Below are 20247 nucleotides of genomic sequence, written 5' to 3' on the forward strand. Positions count from 1 at the left end.
TGTCCCACGAAACTTAAAAGAAATAGCACAGTCTGACCAAACTTCAAACAAAAGGCAGGTGTCTTCAGTAAAATTCTGCATAGCAATGCATTGCTATTTGAACAGGGAAGGAAGGTCCGGACTGAATCTTGTAGAAGATTTCTTACTTTGACCAAAATTAGAAAAAAAATCCCAAAACCAGACAAATCCAGATACCTGCTAACAGATGGCTCAGTTGGGTGGGATGAATCAGTAACGTGGTATTTCCAGAGCATTTCAGGGATCCTTGGAACTATAAGCGTAAAAGTGCATGGTGAAGGGAAGGCAGGCTCAATGCATGCCTGTAAATGTTCCCGAACAGGAAAAACGGCTGGGTCTTCCTACCAAGAGGCAGGGAGCAGTTGCTAGAGCCAATTCAGCTTCCATCCACATGGGAATTACAGTCGTCCCAGAGGCTGCAGAGAGGCACTTCTGGATGTCACGTAACACGGTACTATGCACTGACAGCTTAGGAGCTGGTAAGGGTAATGAGTCCTTCACAGGGGGGATCCAACAGGCCAGAGCCCCTTCCTGCCCTCTCCCACTTTCATGTTCTCAGATTATGCACAAGGTCAGGATGTGAAAGCGTATGAGGGAACTGGGCATTCAACTGCCATACAAAGTCAAAAAAGAACTGACTACTTAAGATGTCATGTTAAGTAAAAGCAAAGGAGGACTTTGAAACACCACTACCCACGCCCCCATGCCTTTTTTTTTTTTCCTTGAAGTAGAAAATTGGACTTTCCTACTCTGCAGCGTGTCTAGAGCACTGGGCGGAGGACTTTGATGAGATACACCTTTAGCAAAGCATCTTATGACCTTTCAGCCATCCTGAACTAATTTTCATTGCACTTTTGGCAATGGATAAAACTGGGTTGATTTCAAATAAAAGGATGCTCTCATGTGGTCTGTGGGAAAACAAATAAGAGCTTGAGTCACTCCTGACATGTCTTGAGGAATTCAAGGCATCAGATTTAATAGTCTATATTAAATGTATTATCCCTGAAATAACTTCTGGCAGTTTTGAAGCGCCTGAGAAAATACTGTGGATTGGAAACTTGAGGAAGATCATCTTTAGTGCCACTGCAATTGTAAATAGTAATGATGGCAGACAGATGAAAGCTTCTCTGCTGTTTTGAAAGAGAAATACATTACAGAAATCATAAAAGCATCTTCAGTGACAGCAAAGGAATCTATACAAAAGCTCTGTAAGAATAAACAGGATATTAGCTGAGATTCATTATTGCTGTCTTTGTAGATATCTATATTTAAGCTAGTTCAGCAACAGGATAAACCTGATTGTTGCTATTCTCAGTGAGCATGAGGCATCTAAGATGTGAAACAGGAAGTTAGATTTCTTCTGGAGGAAGAAAAAGAAGAAAATGTAACTTTTAAGAAAGGTTTCCACTGATCTAAGTCTGTCAACAGCTCTCAGCAATCCCACCAAACAAGTCTGAGCTACATTTGAAATATCAAAGAAGGAAGAAACTTCCCTTTGAGGATTTGTAGCCATCTCACATTATCCAAGGAAACTTTTACATGTTTTGTTAAAGGATTCTTGTGTTATCTGCCATCCCTGCAACATGAACCACGTGTCTCTCTCTTCTGAAAAATATGTGATGAGTTAAAAAGGTGGTATATATTGTTCTTTTTTTAATTTCAACAAACAAAGTTAGAGGGGAAATGGACAGGCCGAAAAAAAATAATTAAAAAAAAAAATTACATACTCTTTGGTTTGTACTGAAACAGGGAGTTCTTGCCATTTATGTAGCGCTGGGCAGAATTCATCCAAACACAGGCGACTAAGTATGGCATAATTTGAAGTATAATAGTAGAGACAAGAAATGGAAAAAGAGAGTGGCAAATGATCCAGAGGGAATCTGAGAAGGAGCTGCTTACTTCAGTCCAGAAAATCTAAAACTCAGTTAAATTTCCAGACCAATATTTTGATGAAGAGTGCTGGAGCTCTGCCATGAATTAATGAGAAGATTATTTTTCTTTAAAAGATACAGAGCTAGCTGGACACTAGTTTAACAAGGTAATTATCAAATGAAAGAGAACCGCTGTACTGCTGTGAACCTGCATAAAGACTCTTATAATTACTGATGGTTTGGCCTATCTTTGTTTTAGAAGAACCAAGCATTTTAATATTTTTGCATAAAATACGTTCAGCTACGTTGTCTGAAATAGTAGGTTTACTCATATGTAATCAATCAAATATTATCTTTCCTAGACTGCTTTTCAAATAGGAAGGCTATACATGCCTGACATTTTACCAAGTCGGTTGTGCCAGAAACCTAGGAACACTAATAATTATTTTATGAAAAAGCAAAATTTTAAGTTTCATGAATAAGTTTCATAAATGATGGTGAGACTCTAAAAACATAGCACGATGTTTTTAATAGTGATTTTTCTTTTCCCCAAATGGCTGTATATAATGGTTGTCATGGATATATTAATGAGAAGTTTATATGAACGCATAAAATGACTGTAAGCATTCCCTGCCTCTGAAAATTTTGGTCCTTGCCCCTTTGCCTCATCATTGCATAGGTAAGGCATATGAGTATAAACCAAAAGCATTGCTGTGCCCGAGCACTGTTGACTTGAATATAATGAGTATATTAGGATGCTATTTTCTCATTGCTTCCTTACTTAATAACTAAACTAGCTAGACATGTCAAATAGCATCTTCCATAAAGTAAAACAGTGACAAAAATCAGAGTATAACTATGATTGTATAAAGAAGGAAAAGAGAAAGACATAAGCGCTTGAAAAGCTTGCAAAAAAAAAATCTATAATGTTCTTCAGTGAGAATGAAAATCAGATGGTAATGTGTACATGAAAAGCTGTACATGCTATCGTAACACAGCTGTCTGATCCAGGCTCCCAGCTCTTTTTCTCTAATATTAGAACTGTTTCAAATTTTCGTGGTAAAGGACTCATGGTTGCCCCTTTCAATCCTGCTGACTTTTGCTTGCAAATTCAAAGCACACAGAAGAAGTATAGTTTAGATCCTATCAACAGGTCTAGAGAAATGTGTCATGGTCTGGTGAGTAGATGTATCAGTTTCATAAGGACAAATTATAAATGCTGTGCAACTGCAGTAAGTCTTACGTTAAAAAAGAAGTGCAATACTCAATTAGAAAGACGTGCAAGCCAGAAAATTCTCACATGCCAATATTATCTCATTAAAGCCTTGCTTAAAAATGGCTTTAACATGCTCTCTGTAAATGGTATTTTTTTTTATTGTCTCTGCATGTTAACTAGCACTTTCAGTAGATACTAAAATGTCTTTAAACAATCATTCAACTTAAATAGAATTGAATTACTACCTCATGATACATTGTACAAACAAGCAAAAATCAAATACTGACATTCTCCTCCTTTCTAGGAGGTCTAAATGCTGGGTCAATCCTTTTCCTCCAGAAGTGGCAGTTCTGTAATGATGAAAGCAAGGAGAGAGCCAGTCCTTGCTAACTGTCTTGCAGAACACTTCATTTTTTCTTGCAGCAAGATGAACTAGTGGTGGCCAGGTCCAGAGGACGCTCTGCTCTGTGTACTTGTGTCAGCTCTCACTGACCACTTCTGCTGAGAAAGTACACTGCCATTTTCTATACTAGCTAATGTTCTCCATGGACATTACTTCCATTTCTAATACATTTTTTGTGTGCTGCGGGTGACCAGTACACTGATCAGAATGACCAGGTCCACATACCTGGGTTTAGGATAGCAGTGACTTGCCAAAGAGAAGCAGGCATTGATCCTAATTCTAGCAGTTGCAGTAAAAGCTTCACCAAAAGCTAATGTTGCATTGCAGTGTGCTCAGATGCCAGGGGATGTTCAAATTGAAGCTGACAGCACAATCTTAATCCTGCTTCCCTGTGCATCTGTATTGCAATAATGCAGACTGTAATTACATGATCACATATATTTGCACAAATGAATTTGATAGTATACAAATTTACTACAATCTAGATATATGTGTGCACCTTTCTACAATCAAGAGACACATCAAGGTATATTAATACTAATTTGAAGTTGCGGCAGTCCACAATATTTCTACTGACATATTGGTTACATTCTTTTGAAAAAGTTATTGCTAGGAGCAGCTAAAGTTATATTTATTATATCTGAGCTCTACACTGTAGAATCACACCATCAGATTCTAAATAGGTCTCTTATCTTTGTTATTATTAAAGAGAATTGATGGGGGAAAAGAAGCTTCAGAAGAAGGCATTTTGGGACGTAAGACTGGCTTTCAAAGTATGCCAAGAACATGCATGACCCTATTCCCTGAGCGATGGGTTTTCCACACAGCACTCTAGGACTGTCAGCTGGGGCTAACTGCTTGACCCAACATGGGGGAAGTGGGTCCAGAGCAGAAAAACCAGCTACTACCAAGCCTGGCTACCAGCTTATGTGGAGGGAGGTCAGCAGCACCGCAGGGGTAGAGACATAGCTGAAGAGCAAGGCTACAGACCTCACAAAGACTAAAATAAGTGAAAAGAGTGGGAGGTGGCATGCTGAGTAGTCTACCTTCTTCACATCTCTAGAAGAAAAAAAAAATCAAGCAGGTGTTTGGGGAAGAGGAATTGCCATCAGACCAGAGAAGAGCATCATCACAGGAACATGATCAGTGCTGGATATGTAGAATAGACTCCTCCAGGACTAACATGGTTTTTTTGGAAGCAAGGGAGAAGAGCAGAGGGTTATTGCCTCTATGCTATAAACGATATCAAAAGTAAAATCAAACCAACTTTTTTACCCAGGATGCCAGACATGGCACCTGGCAGGATGCCTAGTGAAGGCATTATCACAAAGGGGTTCCTTCTCCAGAGCTAAATTCACACTCACTTTTTAGCTCAGTTAAGGACCACTTTTCTGAAGTCAGTGTCCAAATCACCCCGTTTTGGTCTGCACTGTGGAGAGGTCTCCAAGCTCACAAACTGGATTCCCTTCACAAGAGAGGAATCAGATGGACTCCAGGAATGCACCTAATGCATGCCAGCCATTAACAGGCATTTATTTCATTAGACTGGACTGGACCTCGTCTAAAGTAAACCTCTGCAAAACATGTGCCGTGTGGATGTCATGTCCTCAACATCAGCTGTTTTGCTCTTCAGATCCTCTCCTACTGCACTGCACACTAATGTCGACGTAGCGTCCAGCTACTAGCACAACAAATTATAACCTTGAATCAACAAGCTGCCCTGAGACTGCTAACAGTACAAACTCTACCTTTCTGAAGGTAGTTGGAGATGCTGGATCACCAGGTTGGAATGTATTGTCCAGACTTCTCCTTTCTATTTACTCGAGCACCTACTCCCTACCATAATACAGTTCTCAAGTTGTACACAAATTCACATTACAGGTCGTGCACATTTTACTAAGCTAAGTTAAACCCTTCTCTCAGTATAAGATATCGTCTATTTCATTTTCATTCTAAAACTACTAACCAGTTCAATCAATTTAGTTGGGTATGCATGATGAAGAAAAGCAGAATATTGCATAGAAACAGTCTGGAAAGGGCAGATACTCCTTTGTTTTCCAACTTGATAAACATTTTCTTGGTGCAAGGCCACGTTCTGGTTCAACATCTCTTTGCCTGGACTTTTTTATTGTCGTCTTTTTTTTAAATAACCATGACCTGGAGCATCCCTTTGGATTACAGAATTTGATGCATAGCCAGCCATGCATGTGCAACTGTCCCTAAGAGCCAAGCCTCAGCAGAAAAGCTGGTGTGCGTACAATCTTGAAACAAAAATAGCTGTCAAATCAAAGCTAATTTGCCACAAAAGAAAGCACTGATCCTCAGTTAGGGAATACCAAGCTAGTTTGAGTTCAGGATTGCTTAAAAAAAAAAAATCATAGGGACCTGATTTTATAAAAGAAAAGTGTATTTTTAATCTCTCTAATCTCATTTAATAATGGATGAACTGATTTTCCTTAAGGCTGAAAGGTGGTGGGGGGCGGGGAACAAATATAGATAATATCAGTTGTTGAGAATGAAAAAAGTTTTAAAGTCTCTGAGCAACTAAGAGGGGAGGGAAACACAAGCAATTATACAGCAGGCTGCTGCCATCACATGTGCCACCAAAAATATGTTAGTTTAATGCTCCCTGGACCAGGGTTTCATTTTACCTCATTTTAGTGAATTAAATCATGTACTACAAAGGAATTTGGATCTGAATGAAAGGAACAAGATTGATATCAGGATGAAAAGTAATGCCCTATTAATTCAGGTCCAGACATTAAAGACAAAAATAAAATTGAATTACACAGTATTCTAATATTTCTGGACTAGATAAAACTGTATATGAAAGCCTTTTTCATAGCCAAATGCAGATGGGAGCAGTAATGGATTTTTAAAAGATACAACAAAATGGTCAACATCTATTTTCAGGCACCCAGTGAACTGCACAGATGATGTTGACTCAAAAGCTGCCGCTGAACAGATAGCTGTCCACTCGTGCTTCTCTGCACACATTCCTCCACTATATCTAAAATGGTAAACTTCTAAGATTAGCCCAGGTCACAGATGAAAAGCAGCTGTTTCAAGCTGAATGGTATGCAAAAGGCAACACTGATAATGAAGGAATAGCACTTTCAAGACACTGCAGTCAAGGCGCAAGCCCCTTTGGCTGAAGGAACACTCTTACAAGCGGGCAGTTCATTCTGGAGTAGAGGTATGGAAGAGACATCACCTAGACTCTTGTCCAATGCTAAGCTGCATGTGATAGCACCCTCGAGTAATAAACTTTTCTCAACCAGTGAATGATGATCCACATGTCTCGGCTGGGTGACAGCAATGAAACAGACCTACACAGTGAAACCACAAGGTTGCAGGTAACTCCATGTGCTGCAGCGTTATCTCCTCAACAGCCCAGACCACTTCTAGTGCATCAGAGCTAGCCTGTACTCCTTCTCTTGGCTTTCCCATTGTCATGGTTTAAGCCCAGCCGGCAACAAAGCACCACGCAGCCGCTCACTCACTCTTCCCCCCCGGTGGGATGGGGAGGAGAAAATACAACAAAAAGCTCGTGGGTTGAGACAAGGACAGGGAGGGATCACTCTCCATTATGGTCACAGGCAAAACAGACTCGATTTTGGGGAAAAATAAACCAATTAAATTTGTTAACAACCACATCAGAGTAGGATGATGAGAAATAAAACCATATCTTAAAAACTCACCTTCCCCCCACCCCTCCCTTCTTCACAGGCTCAGCTTTGCTCCCGATACCTCTACCTCCTCCCCTCCCAGCAGCGCAGGGGGTGGGAATGGAGGTTGCAGTCAGTTCGTCCCACATTGTCTCTGCTGCTCCTTCCTCCTCAGGGGGAGGACTCCTCACACTCTTCCCCTGCTCCAGTGTGGGGTCCCTCTCACGGGGGTCAGCCCTCCATGAGTTTCTCTGACGCGAGTCCTTTCCACGGGCTGCAGTCCTCTGCAAACTGCTCCAGCATGGGCTCTCCCACAGAGTCATGGCCTTCTCCGGGCCCAGCCACCTGCTCCAGCGTGGGGTCCTCCATGGGCTGCAGGGGAATCTCTGCTCCACTGTTAACCTCCATGGGCTGCAGGGGGACAGCCTGCCATCTCACCACGGGCTGCAGGGGAATCTCTGCTCCGGCGTACCTCCTCCCTCTCCTTCTTCACTGACCTCGGTGTCTGCATGGTTGTTTCTCTCACATCCCACTCCTCTCCTCACTGTAGCTCCTCTTCTTCTTCTTCCATCTTCTTCTTCCTCTCCTTCTCTTTTTACCGTAGCTCCTCTTCTTCTTCTTCTTCTTCTTCTTCTTCCTCCTCCTCCTTCTCCTCTCCTCCTCTCTTCTTCTTCTTCTTCTTCTTCCCCCATCTTCCTCCACCCTTTTACTCTCTCCCTCAGCAGTCTTTTTTCCCCTTCTTAAATATGCTATCAGAGAGGCGCTACCACCGTTGCTGATTGGCTCAGCCTTGGCCAGAGGCGGGTCCGAGCTGGAGCCAGGGAAGCTTCTAGTAGCTTCTTCCCATTGCTGATGGGCTCAGCCTTGGCCAGAGGCGGGTCCGAGCTGGAGCCAGGGAAGCTTCTAGCAGCTTCTCACAGGAGCCACCCCTGTAGTCCCTCACTCACGACACAAACCCAACACACCCATACCATATAAAATCAAGGTATCATCACTCACTTTCAATGGCTTGGAGCCAAGATACTTCAAAAAAGAGCAGCTCTGGAATACTGGACCTGGATTAGCACTCCTTCCTGGGCAGGCAGAGCGGGGCACCGAACAATGTCCTTCAGGAGACAGGACATTCCCAGTAGTTCAGAAGAAAAGTAGTTTGAACTCCACAAAACCAAAGGAATATCACAAATCTCAATCATTCTGTTTCAAATCCAACACACATTCCTATAAGCTGTCCTCTCTGATGTAAACTTTTAATAGTATCTATATATTGGTTGCATTTGTCTTGAAAAATCCTAAACAAATACTCCACAGAACCCACTTCTCTGAGAAAACAAGGAGAGAAGAAACAAGAAATGCAAGGTAGTGCTTACACTGCTATATGCACCAGAATGAACTTAAAATACTATGGTACAAAACCTGTATGGATCAGAATAGTGGAACAGCAAAATGTCAGCAACATTTTAAAGGTAATACAATTTGGAGTGCAGAATTCAATATGATAAAGAACGATAGCCACTGTATAATATCTCAGCCTTCTCATACACAGCAGACTTTAAAAAAAAAATCATGACTACATTAATTCAAGGAAACTTCCAATATGGAATTGGGAACAGTATCTCAGTGTCCAGAGTCAGCTTTTGGCTCTATTTCTACTAATCGTGGTGCTGCAGCTGACCCAGTTTAAATGTATTTCTATAAAGATTCCATAATTTTTGGTGATGTTGCATATTGTATTCTCCTAAACCATTTAAAAATATTGCACTACAGTAAATACTTAGTGCCTAAAAATAAGGTGCATCATGTGGAACAGCACTACAGCATCATTGAAATACAATGTAAAATTTTATTAAAGTTTTATTTGTACAGTAAACACAAACATGCACATTTGTGTAATAAATCCAACACTGTATTAGGATGCACATTTGCATATTTGACTGTGTTCTATTTGTGTGTGCATACATGTTTGCGAGATTAAATTTGTGGGTGGAGGTCATATTTTGCAGCGAATTTTTTATTATCTGAACTTAAAAAAGATCCTCTGCACCTACAAGCCTTGTCCTGCTACTGTCCTAGAGCTGCGAGGTCTGCAACACCACTACCTGCAGTGTTAAGTGTATATGCACAATATAAAATTTGCAAATTATTATAAAGTTATCATAATATACGAAATGCTCCCAGACCCATTAGGATTGATATTCTGATTCACCTACACCTGAGGATTCAAAAAGGGAAGAAAAAAGTCTGACGGTCCACTGTTTAGTTATTCAGTGCTCTATAAAATGAAATTCGTTTCTAATACCTTCAGGCAATCTGTATGCTCCAAAGTATTATAGTTTATACAGTGGGGGGTAAAACTACTATACTTAGTTAAATGCCTCTCTTTGGTCTAGAAGCGAGATAACAATATGAAAATATGCTCTGCCACAAATTTTCCAGTTTTTTATGGTATTGCTTAGGTCATTCATAGAGCGGGGTGTTTCACTTCTGAAAAAGAAACAACATAAGTGTAATAAAAGAAAAGAAATAAAATTAAAAATGCAGAAGAAAAATATTTCCTGACTACTAAGGGAAAGATACACATAATTCTAGATTTGGATGAATATTCAAACTGAGTCTTGTTTCTTACAGGAACTCTGTAAGTATGTTAGAACATTTTTCTGCAAGAACATAACATATACTAACTGACCATCTTAAAAATCACCTGATAATTTTAAAAGCTGAAGTAATAACCAAATATTTTCAGTTTCCTATCAAAAATATTTTAAAATACCTTAGTATAGCAACATTTTTATTTCTCAATTTTTAAAAAAAAACTTAACAATTTGTATTTAATGTACTGACGCCATTTGAAGCCAAACAGTGATCTGCCTGCCAGTTATTCAGCAAAACAAAGTACTGACCAATTCTTCACAACTGCCATCACACTATGCAAAGAAAGCAATCATTTACCCTGAGTTTGTAATAGTGAAAAGTTGTTTAATATTTTGGTATAAAAAGCTATTGATTTCCATTATTTTGCATGGATTTCCAGCATTTTATTAAGATTGTCTCCAGCAGAGAGAAAGAACTGAACGCTACATAATTTGGACCAAATGAGTGAACAAAAGCCAACCACAACAAAGGGATTATTTGTATTGGACAGGGGAAAAGCCCATAAATCACTGTGATTCTCTCATGTTAATTTTGCCTTTATTCTTCCTGCTCTCTGAATGGACCCTAGACTCCTATAATGTATCATGTCCTATTATATTATGATTTCTCCCAAAGAGGGCTTATAGCTTAATCTGTTTATACAGCAGCAGAATCAATCTGATTGACTGGGATTTTGGTGTGCCATTGCAATTAGAAGCTATATATAATTGTGCAATATTCACATTAGGAGTTTAGTAGCCCTTTTCCAGGTGCCACTTTACAGACACAGGGTCGCCACCATTGATTTGTATAACATGCTTAGTAACAAGCAGAAGAGATTTGAGATACCCATTTGTAAGATATCTGAAATCTTGTATTTATTTGTAAGATATTTGAAAAAGAGGTTGCTAGGACAGTTTTCATAATAAACCTTTCTATGGAGTACCTAGCCGAGGTTGTGTGTGTACATATGTACATGCACATACATGTTGCACATGGCTGGCACTTTACAGTAAAGAAGCTCTGTTGTATTTTAAAGGTATCAATAACTCAGAAGCTCAGGAACATTATGCTAACTAACAAGCCTGCAGCGGGCAGAGCTGAAGGTCTAATTCATATCTGCTAATCGCAAATCAGGAACTAGAAGGAATTATTCCTTCAGCACCTGTCAGTAATATGGAGAAAAAGAAAAATGCATGTTCTGAAGAAAATCAGTGGAAGATTTGTGCAGGAAGTCTTGCATAGCCAGCAGTATTAGAAAAACATTATTCATATTGTTAAAAATGAGAAATAGTAGGGTGTTTTTAATCACAAAAAGTTTAGCACCTAAGATGAGAAAATCATTCCCGAACTTGTTAAGATGGCTGAGACTGAACTGAACAGGGGGCCGAGAGCTGGCACTTGCTTTGGGAACAGCGACTCCAGGGAATCAGAGATGCAGGTCAGACACAGCCCCTTGGCCAGTGGAGGCTCCACAGCCTCCCCAGGGAATCTGTTCCAGCACCTCATTTTTCTTATCAGTAGGAACTAACCCCTCAATGTACTTTTTTAATGCAATTTAAGGCCAGCATCTCTTCTGCTCATCCTGGATATGGAAACAGACCACATGCCTTTCCTTGATAGGTGGTGTTGTTATCCCATTTTCCCCTCTCCTTTTTCCCATGCCTTCTCTTCTGTAGACTGACCAACTCAAATTCTTTCATTTTTCTTAGTAGGTCTTATTTTCAAGACTTTTGCTTTCCTTTGGACACTCTCCAATCAGACCATATGTTTCTGTACAAATGCCATCCAAAACATGCATTCAGTACAGACAAAGAAAAGGCAATCCCAATCAGTAGGAGAGATACAGCTGGTGCTTCAAAATACTGGATTCACCAAAGCTCAACTGACTGGGCCAAAATATGGATAAAAACTATGCATGAAAATTAAGAATCTGTTAAACAGACTTGATAAGATATACAAAAGCCACAACTATACTGTAAGAAAGAAAACAACTTTGGCAAAAAAGTTAGTAGAAAAATGAAGGCAATAATTAGAAGAAAAAAACCCTGATAATTATGATGAATATAGAATGTAAAAGCAAAGACAAAAAAGGGGAAAGCATTCTGTAAAAACACATTATGAAATATAAAATATTAGAACGAGATGCTGAAGGTGGCAGTGAAAAATCCATGACTGTATGGGCTGGAGAAAATAAGAAAGATCTTGAATTTTATTCAAAACTTGATTTAATTTGGAAACAGAAAATTTGTTAACATCAATATATAAAAAGCTTTTTTGTTCTACTTTTGGAAAGAATGTTGATCTTGAGATGAAAAGTGCTTCCTAGTCCGTCAGCAGCTAAGAAGGATCTTAAATACTATTTATTAGGAGTAAATGTTTTAAAATTAGCAGTTCTAAGAGCTTCTTTTGCACATTTCTACCTGGTGTTATAAAATAATAATTAAAAAAAAAAAAGAACTACTGAGAGAATTTTAAAAAACCACTACTGTTGTGCTGATATTTAAGAAGGGACACTATACAGTCAGGTAACTGTATAACATAATACACTTGCTTGATATCAATCCAGACAAAATAGTGAAAAAAATTATACAGGATTTAACTGACGAAGACTGAAGTGAGAGAGATGTAATTAATGCCAGTCAACATGGGTTTATGTGAAATAGGTCTTGTCAAACAGATCTCATTTTATTCTTTGATGAGCTTACAGAAGTTTGGATGATAAAGGTAAGTGCATAGGTGTAATACACTTAGACATCTGTTATGTATTTGACTTTCTAGTGCATTGTTTATGTTCTTACTAAAATTATTAACATACAGTTTTAAGAAAGCATATGTAAAATGGATTGAAAGCTCCTTAAAACACCAATTTTAAGAAGTCATTATCAATTAGAAATCATTAACTGGGGGGTGGAGGTGCTAGTGGTGATCCACAGGCACTTGTGGACCTGTTAGACCTGATTTTAATGAAATTTTCATCTATGTTCTGAAATTAAACTTGAAAGTATTGCCAAGAAACTTTGAAAAAAACAGAACTAGAAGAGTGGTATATAAAGATGAAGACCAGGCAGTCACACAGAATAATCTCACTAAGCTAGGCCAATTTACTGTGTTGTACCTGAATGCTCAAATCATGTTTAATGACTGGGATTTCTATGGGAAAAAAAATAAAAGGAAAAAGAAAGAGCATGTTCCTGGAAATACTACAATCTGTTTCTCTTGGCAAATTTAATTTTCTCTGTAAGAGTTATGTGAGAGAAGCCAGACAACAGTTTTACAGAAACCTGGGGTGATAATGTAGCGTGCTAGCCTCTCGAAACCATTTTTTTGACAATAGTTAAGCAAATGCGTAATGTGTGGCGAACTTTCCCTGTTTATTCCCAAACTACGTTCACTGCTTGTAAGAAATGCCCACTAGATGTAGCTTTCCACCATTAACCCCCGCAGAAGTTATCCAACAAAGGGCTGTAAAGTTACCTGTATTGCACAGGTTATAAACAGGGACAAAGGCAGAATGAATCTGTTGCAGCTCACTCACTGTGTATTCACTAAACAATCTGTAGTAAAGTCTAAGATACATCTATGTAATATATTCTAAAGGCACACAGAGAAACTTAGATAAGGACTTTAAAGCTGATGATTTTACCATTTGGCCCAAAGTTCACTGTACTCTGAAACTATTGCCCAGAAAACTCTAACTTTCCAGTTATCAAAAAATCAAGAAATGAAGAAAAACCAAGCAGTGTCCATGCACCAAATAGAGAAAATGAACAATAAGTGCATAAAATGCAAAGCATGGTATAGTAATATTGTATATTCCAAACACAAACTGCAGTAGCAATTATAACACGAAATGCATATTCAATTATCAGGTACAGATTCAGAGCAACAATAAAACTGAAAACACTATATTTTTCTAGGGATACACAGAGCAAAAGAGCTCAGCTGGTTCCTTCTGAAATTTCTGCTGTATAACATTATGCAATGCCATATAAAATTGGGTGATGGAAGCCCATAAAAAGTGCCTGAAATTCTTAATACATTCTACATCTATAGGCTTAAATAAAACCATTTTGAGGACTCCATCATACATACCACACATGAAATTTTTTTACAGCTACAAATGTGATAGCTCATGCTTTTGCTTCTTCACAGTATATAGCTCCTCCATGAACAGAAAGCATTTAGTGAACAGAAGAGAAATGTAGACAAACTCTAATTTTCTGTAACAGTGGCAACCGCATCCATTATGCGTTACAGTGTCACTTTGCTCTGAAAGAGTTAACTTTCTAGCTCCTATTCTCTGCAGTGCTGCATAAACACTGCACATTATTCTTACTGAGCATGCTTCATCTTTCCTGTCTCCACAGTCTTGGGCTGTCAATCACCTGTCAGTCCCTACCACATCAGCACAGTGCGCATCACCAGGCTGTCAGCACAGCAGCTGATGAGACTCTGCTAAGAGCTGTCAATCAAACTTGTTTCTCTTATCTGTTCGGGAAATATTTTGTCTCTAAGAAACAAAGAACCTGGGCAACAATGGATCAGAGTCTAGTATTTACTCTTTTACAGGGATAGAAGGCTCTTAACAGGAAACGAGTATGTTTTATCCACAACAAGGAAAAAAAAATCTGCTCCATTAGGCATATTTTCTTTTTTGGTTTTGTTCAAATCCTATTTACTTCTTGACCCAATAAATCAGGGCATAATAAATCAAAGCAAATTTCTTTTTGCTCTCACTGTAAAATGAATTTCACAGGTTTACTTCTTAGTTTCTGTTGAATATCATTCAGTGCAGTTTAAAACGGGTAGCATCTCTTTGGTTTTGGGAATCTTTCCCTGTCTTTAGGCATTGGAATGTGTGAGCTTTCTCTCCATCTCACTGTAGCCAAAAAGCCAGAATGGAGAAAACACATATAATTTACACCTTTGTTACAGTAAAATATATCTTTATTTTCTGTAGCGTTTCTCATTAAAACTCAATTTCAACATAGAATTTAATAACATGAGTAGGGTTCATAGATAATAGCAGACCAAAAGAATAGCTGAGGGGTATAAGCAAGCAGGAGAAAAACATACATTTTCAGTGGATGTTTGAAAGAAGACAGTATCTTCTTTCTGGAATGCCGTACCGGGGAGGAAGGATTGCAGAAGGTAAAGTTCTCGCATCTACAGAAATAAAATACTGAAGAAAGACAAAAATTGCTGCAAAGATGGGCACAGCAGCGATTTCAGGTCTGACACAGAATCTCTGCATGAAAAGTTGATCTGGGCTTTCAAGTGCACATCTATCCGAGGCAGAATAATGTTCTGCAAAGATAACTGGTCTAGGTCTAACAAACCTGGCAATCAAATTAATTAGCACTGGTGGATCACTGAACTAACAGACCTCTACTCTTCCCAGGGCATAAGTAAGTATCTTTACATGCTGTGCCATACAGATATACAGGCACATTTAAAGCTAGCTCGAGTATCAGTACATAGTGCTGTCTCATGCCAAGTAAAGTAAACATAACCCAGTGACTTAAAATCGCCACTTTGACCCATATCTATTTTTCCCTACATATTAAAGAATCTCAGAGCTGATAGTCAAGGAGAAACTTGCAGACCCAACAGTGAGAGTAGCGAAGGGAAGAAAACCACTTTTCTCAGTATAGAGAGGAGTGCTGTAAAACATGGTAACGTGAAAGGCAGGCCTAAAAATATTTGGTGTTTTTCATAAAGCTTCAGTTTGGGGCCATGAAATTAAATAAGCAGCTTAGCTTTCTGAGACAAAAAAAAGTGAGTTTACAACCCTTACAGCTTCTTGGACAGAACTGTATATTAAAAGTTAAAAGAAATGGGAGGCAAGTAAAAGTAGTATTTTTTTTTAATCTTGTAACACACAAACAATGATTTACAGGCCTGATTCACGTGCTCTGAACATTTGCATTGGCCGTGGGATTGGGCTAAGAGTAAGGTAAGAGCAGAGGACAGAGAGAGCCAGCTGCGAAAAAGGCTGCGATAGGAAACCCATGGAAAGGAAAAGTTTAAAGCAAGCATGGAAAAGAAGCCCTCAGAGGGGTTTGGGGACTGCAGTCAAGATTAGAGAAGAGCAGAAGAGAATATGCAAGTTCCCAGCAGCCTCCCACAATGCTATCAGGGGCTTTGAAGAAGGAACCTGGGGCAAAACACCATGCTCCTCCTCGTCTCTGGAGGCTTAAGGCAAGGTCCGGATAGTCCCTGAGAACAAGGAGGGAAAAGGACTTGGAATTGCCATAACCCAGAGAAAAACTGTGGCCATGGACAACGAAAAACTATGTCCTCCCGCCCCCCCAAGATTTTTTCTGGAATTTGTTTGCTCCAGAAGAGAATATTTCAGTTCCCAAAAGAGGGAAACCATTGCCCAAAGGAAAGAAACTGAGGTGGCAGCCACAACTGATGTCAGAGATGTAAGCAAATCTCTCACAGGCTGAAGCAAGACAAAGGCAGGCAATTTTGAGCTGAATCCTGGAGCAAAGGCAAGAGGTCAGCATCTTTCATCACTTTCAACTCTATAAATGACTTCTCAAAGGATGCCTATTTCTCTTTCCTAGGGCCTAATCTTGGTTCCCTCCATTACCGTTCGTGCCTGCAAGAGTAAGAACAATTTGTCTTTTCTCTTCCCTCTCAGCCAGCTCCAATGTTTTTAATGCCCACTACATACTAAAGAGCGTGCACACTGGGCAAGAAGGCAGGTGTCTCGCTGGGGACAGCGCGGATGGAGACCAGGCACTTTTGTTTCATGTCTTCCAACACTCCACGCTTGGTGCTGCCACCACTCAGCATACTCTGGCTCACCTAACAGAAGCCCCAGTCCACTGCCCAGCAATTTCACCGGTTACTTGAAATAAAGGTACTGGGTGACATTATGGTCTTTGGGAGATGCCAAGACCTTCCATAGTCGTAATAGAGCACACATGCGGCTTGGGCAGGCAAAACAGAGACCTCAATCAGGTCTCTGTGCTCAGCAAGGACCTGCTACAGGTAGAAGCGATTTTCTGCTAATGTTTGCACCCGAAGGGGAGCAGACTGCTCTGTTCTCAACTCCTGGACGTGTTTTTGGACACAAACTTCCTTGGTAGGAAGAGAGCGTTGCTCTTAATACACAACCTCCACTCTGCGCCCTCCCCAAGCAATGCTGGAGGTGTCCCCACGCAGGGACTTGGACAACCTGGCACCCCCAAGGCTGCTCTCAAAGCCTGCTCAGATGGCAATGGAAGTCCCAGACTGGAACAGCTCAAGCATGCTCTTTAGAGTATCACTAAACTTCCGTGTCAGAAAGAATCACTAATACTGTAGTTCAGAATTACATAAATATTTACTAACGAAGGAAAGGAAATGTGAATGAACAGAAAGAGCCCTAAATGCTGAGCTTTAATTCCAGATGCTGAGAATAACAACACCAAAATAACAACAGTTTGTGCAGAGGTCAGAAATTAAAACCAGAGGAAAAATCCTGTGTACTAGTCACTTTTAAAAACCTGCCTACAGTAATTTGATCTTTCAATCATGCTTATCAGCAACAATGCTAAGAATCGCAGTATTGCCCCATACCAAACTGTCCCAGTTACCGATAGCACAACCATTATCAAGCATTTGTGACAACAGGAATATTTTACTTTTTGACAAATTCTTTCATATGCAGCACTGTTTTCCAGAAACACAACTCCCTCTGATCTAACTGGACATTAATTGCTTTTTTGCTGATGTATCTGTGCCTTCTGGACTGATAACACAACTAGCAAATCTGATATCTGACAAGTTGACTCAACCTAATCAGGACAGATCAGCTGTTACCAACGTTGCTATAGGCTATAATTTGAGGACCTTTACAGAGTTATCACTTGCTTTGAAAGGCAAGAAACTGTAATTCTGTCAACACTAATCCCAGAATCTACATTCAAAGTGGCTGTTATTTTTTCTCCAGGAGAAGGTAACACTTGTCAAATAAATACCTGAGATAATTGATAAAAGGAATTAGAAGTATGTGAGTGATACGTTGACAATCAGTCACTCTCACGAAAAAGAAGAACCTTGCAAGATTCAGAACATTAAGCAGAGAGCACAAGCTGTCACCGTGAAACAGGGGTCACACTGAATGGAGTGAAACAATTGGCAATACAGTTTTTCAATGTTTACTTATCTCTGTTGCTTAGTGCTAAAGCTGAGTGAATTATTCACTTCAGACAATTTGTTCGATGAATTTTACCCCTTTTTCCTGTTCAGCATATGCAGGCAATGGATACCAATGCCATCAAATCTATTCACTGCTTCACTTTTATTCAAGCTTTCATTTAGTGCTTGACTGAGAGTATTCTAGACTTCCACTGCTGTTCAGACAACATCCAGGGCAGGTCCTTAATGTGTGCAAACAGCATAGATCCACGCAGCTGATGGAATAATGATTACCTACACCAGCAAGGATATAGCTTTTGGTATTTTTTTTCTGATCCCTGTTTAAATCTGGAAGCCCTTCCAGCAACAATACTGAAATTTGCTACAAAGCTCCCTTTCTGTGAACAATTTTGCCCACAAGACTCAACACTTGAACGTTTGCGGAAACCAAATTAACAAAGAGTGCAAGCACAGCCAAAGCAAATTAATTAAAAAATTCCAAAGATTATATTGTATTATTGCCCTACTCCACTAGGAAATAATTTATTTTCGTGTCATAAAATTCAGAGGAATTCCACAAAAATTGGATTCCCAACCCATGCAATTCTTTAATGGAACCTGATGGTCACTGAATACAAACAAGTGACTTTGTCACTGCCAGAGTTGCATCTGTCTCTTACAGAAAAACTGTGTTTAGAAACTGAGGCTTAAAATTAGAACAAAAATTGTATCTCTTACTGTATCGCTTTGGTCCATCTTCCAAACAAAATGAAAGGGTTAAGGTTGCATCATCTTCAAAAAATTCAGTTGCAAAGGCATCCCACCAGAGGTTGTCACTATCCTAGGAAGCAACAGATGATTCACTTAACAGGAGGCAAAATGAAAATATGTTCATCCTTTGTAAAAGAAATTCGACAGGATCACACATAGTTTGCATTTCTTCACCTACTATTTTGGGGTGTAGATGTCTATATATTTCAAACTAATTTTCCTAGATAAAGTTGTAGTTCTAATTTAAGAAAAAAGCTAAAATGTTTAGTTTATTATACAATAAACTGTCTTTCATTTTATCGAGCACACTAAATATGTAAAAACTTTCATTCTCATAAATACATGTTTTTCCTCAAATGTTAAAAATGGTTTTATAAATCAGTTGCAAACAAAGTGATTATGACTTTTTTCCCCCTTTTCTGGGCTGTGTATCTCAAATGCTTGGTCCTAATAATGAAAAAACCTCAGTACTTAATTCTGTAATGCTACATAACCTGATTATCAGCATGAGCTGACAAGAAAGTTATTTAGAAACTAAATATAATAGGCATTCCACTCCAATGCATTTAATGTAAATACAATGCTACTGCAGGTTAATTAAATACCAGCTAGTTACTTAAATGTAATTGTTGTGAGAAATCTTTACTTTTCAGTGTGATACATGAAGTGAAAACAATATTTTAAGATGACCTGTGTATACTTAGACTTACAGTAATACACATAGCTGGAACATAGCAATTATTAATATAGTGTACAATGTAAAGCATATACCAATACACCACTACAGGTGGTCTGTTGGCTTTAACAATTGAACCAGGCATTTTCAGACCTGGGTGATGAACAACAGGCACCCAAACCTCGATGTCTACCATCTGTGCAAGTGGTCTAGCTTGCAAGAGTTTTCACAGAAGTCAGACAACAACAGAATCCACCAATTGCTTCATTCAAAAGCTATAGATATATTTAATAGCTGGATTTGAAATGTTTGGTGCAGTCTCTTCTGCTCCTTTGAGGCCCTGAGATTTAAATCATTTGCAGCACACAGGATCAGCAACGAAGCTGAAAATACACTTCTGAAGATGCCCCAGTCGCACTCCTCAGAGCCACTCTATCCCACTCACGGCAGCTGCCTTCCCAGCGTGCAAGGCCAGTTCACCGTAGTGAGCACTGAGTACCTCTTAATGCCTGAGCAATATATAAGCCAGAAAAGATTTGTTACCTTCACAGGAAAAAAAAACACTGAGATAAAATGCCGATTTAAGACAAAATATGCATCTATCATATTCATTATATGTACACATGCAGAGAAATAACTATCTGGGTTTTTTAGTTCTGCTCCTGTTTTTCCTGAAGACGTTACTATTCAATTGCACTCCAAACTGCCGAGCAGGGTATCTTTCCTGCCTCACAACTTTACTTTGATTTTTGCCAAGCATCCAATGAAGAAATGGTAAGGACAGGTTTTAGCATTCCAGCTCCTACCAGAGACCCCCAAGAGACTTCTTGGCTGGGCCAGAGCCTGTAATTCACCTTCCT

The 20247-nt window shown here is 39.3% G+C and overlaps 1 protein-coding gene across 9 annotated transcripts in view; it reads right to left on the bottom strand.

The window, feature by feature from the left end:
• LDB2 (LIM domain binding 2) overlaps nucleotides 1-20247 on the bottom strand; it is a 225745-nt gene that overhangs the window by 126087 nt on the left and 79411 nt on the right. For all 9 annotated transcript variants that reach the window (XM_050896281.1, XM_050896278.1, XM_050896280.1 and 6 more), the window contains exon 2: nucleotides 18679-18781. In XM_050896281.1, the coding sequence (XP_050752238.1) occupies nucleotides 18679-18781 (103 nt within the window). The remainder of the gene's footprint in view (nucleotides 1-18678; nucleotides 18782-20247) is intronic.

Source organism: Gymnogyps californianus, chromosome 4, assembly GCF_018139145.2.
Source record: "Gymnogyps californianus isolate 813 chromosome 4, ASM1813914v2, whole genome shotgun sequence".
In the NCBI taxonomy this organism is placed as follows: Eukaryota; Metazoa; Chordata; class Aves; order Accipitriformes; family Cathartidae; genus Gymnogyps; species Gymnogyps californianus.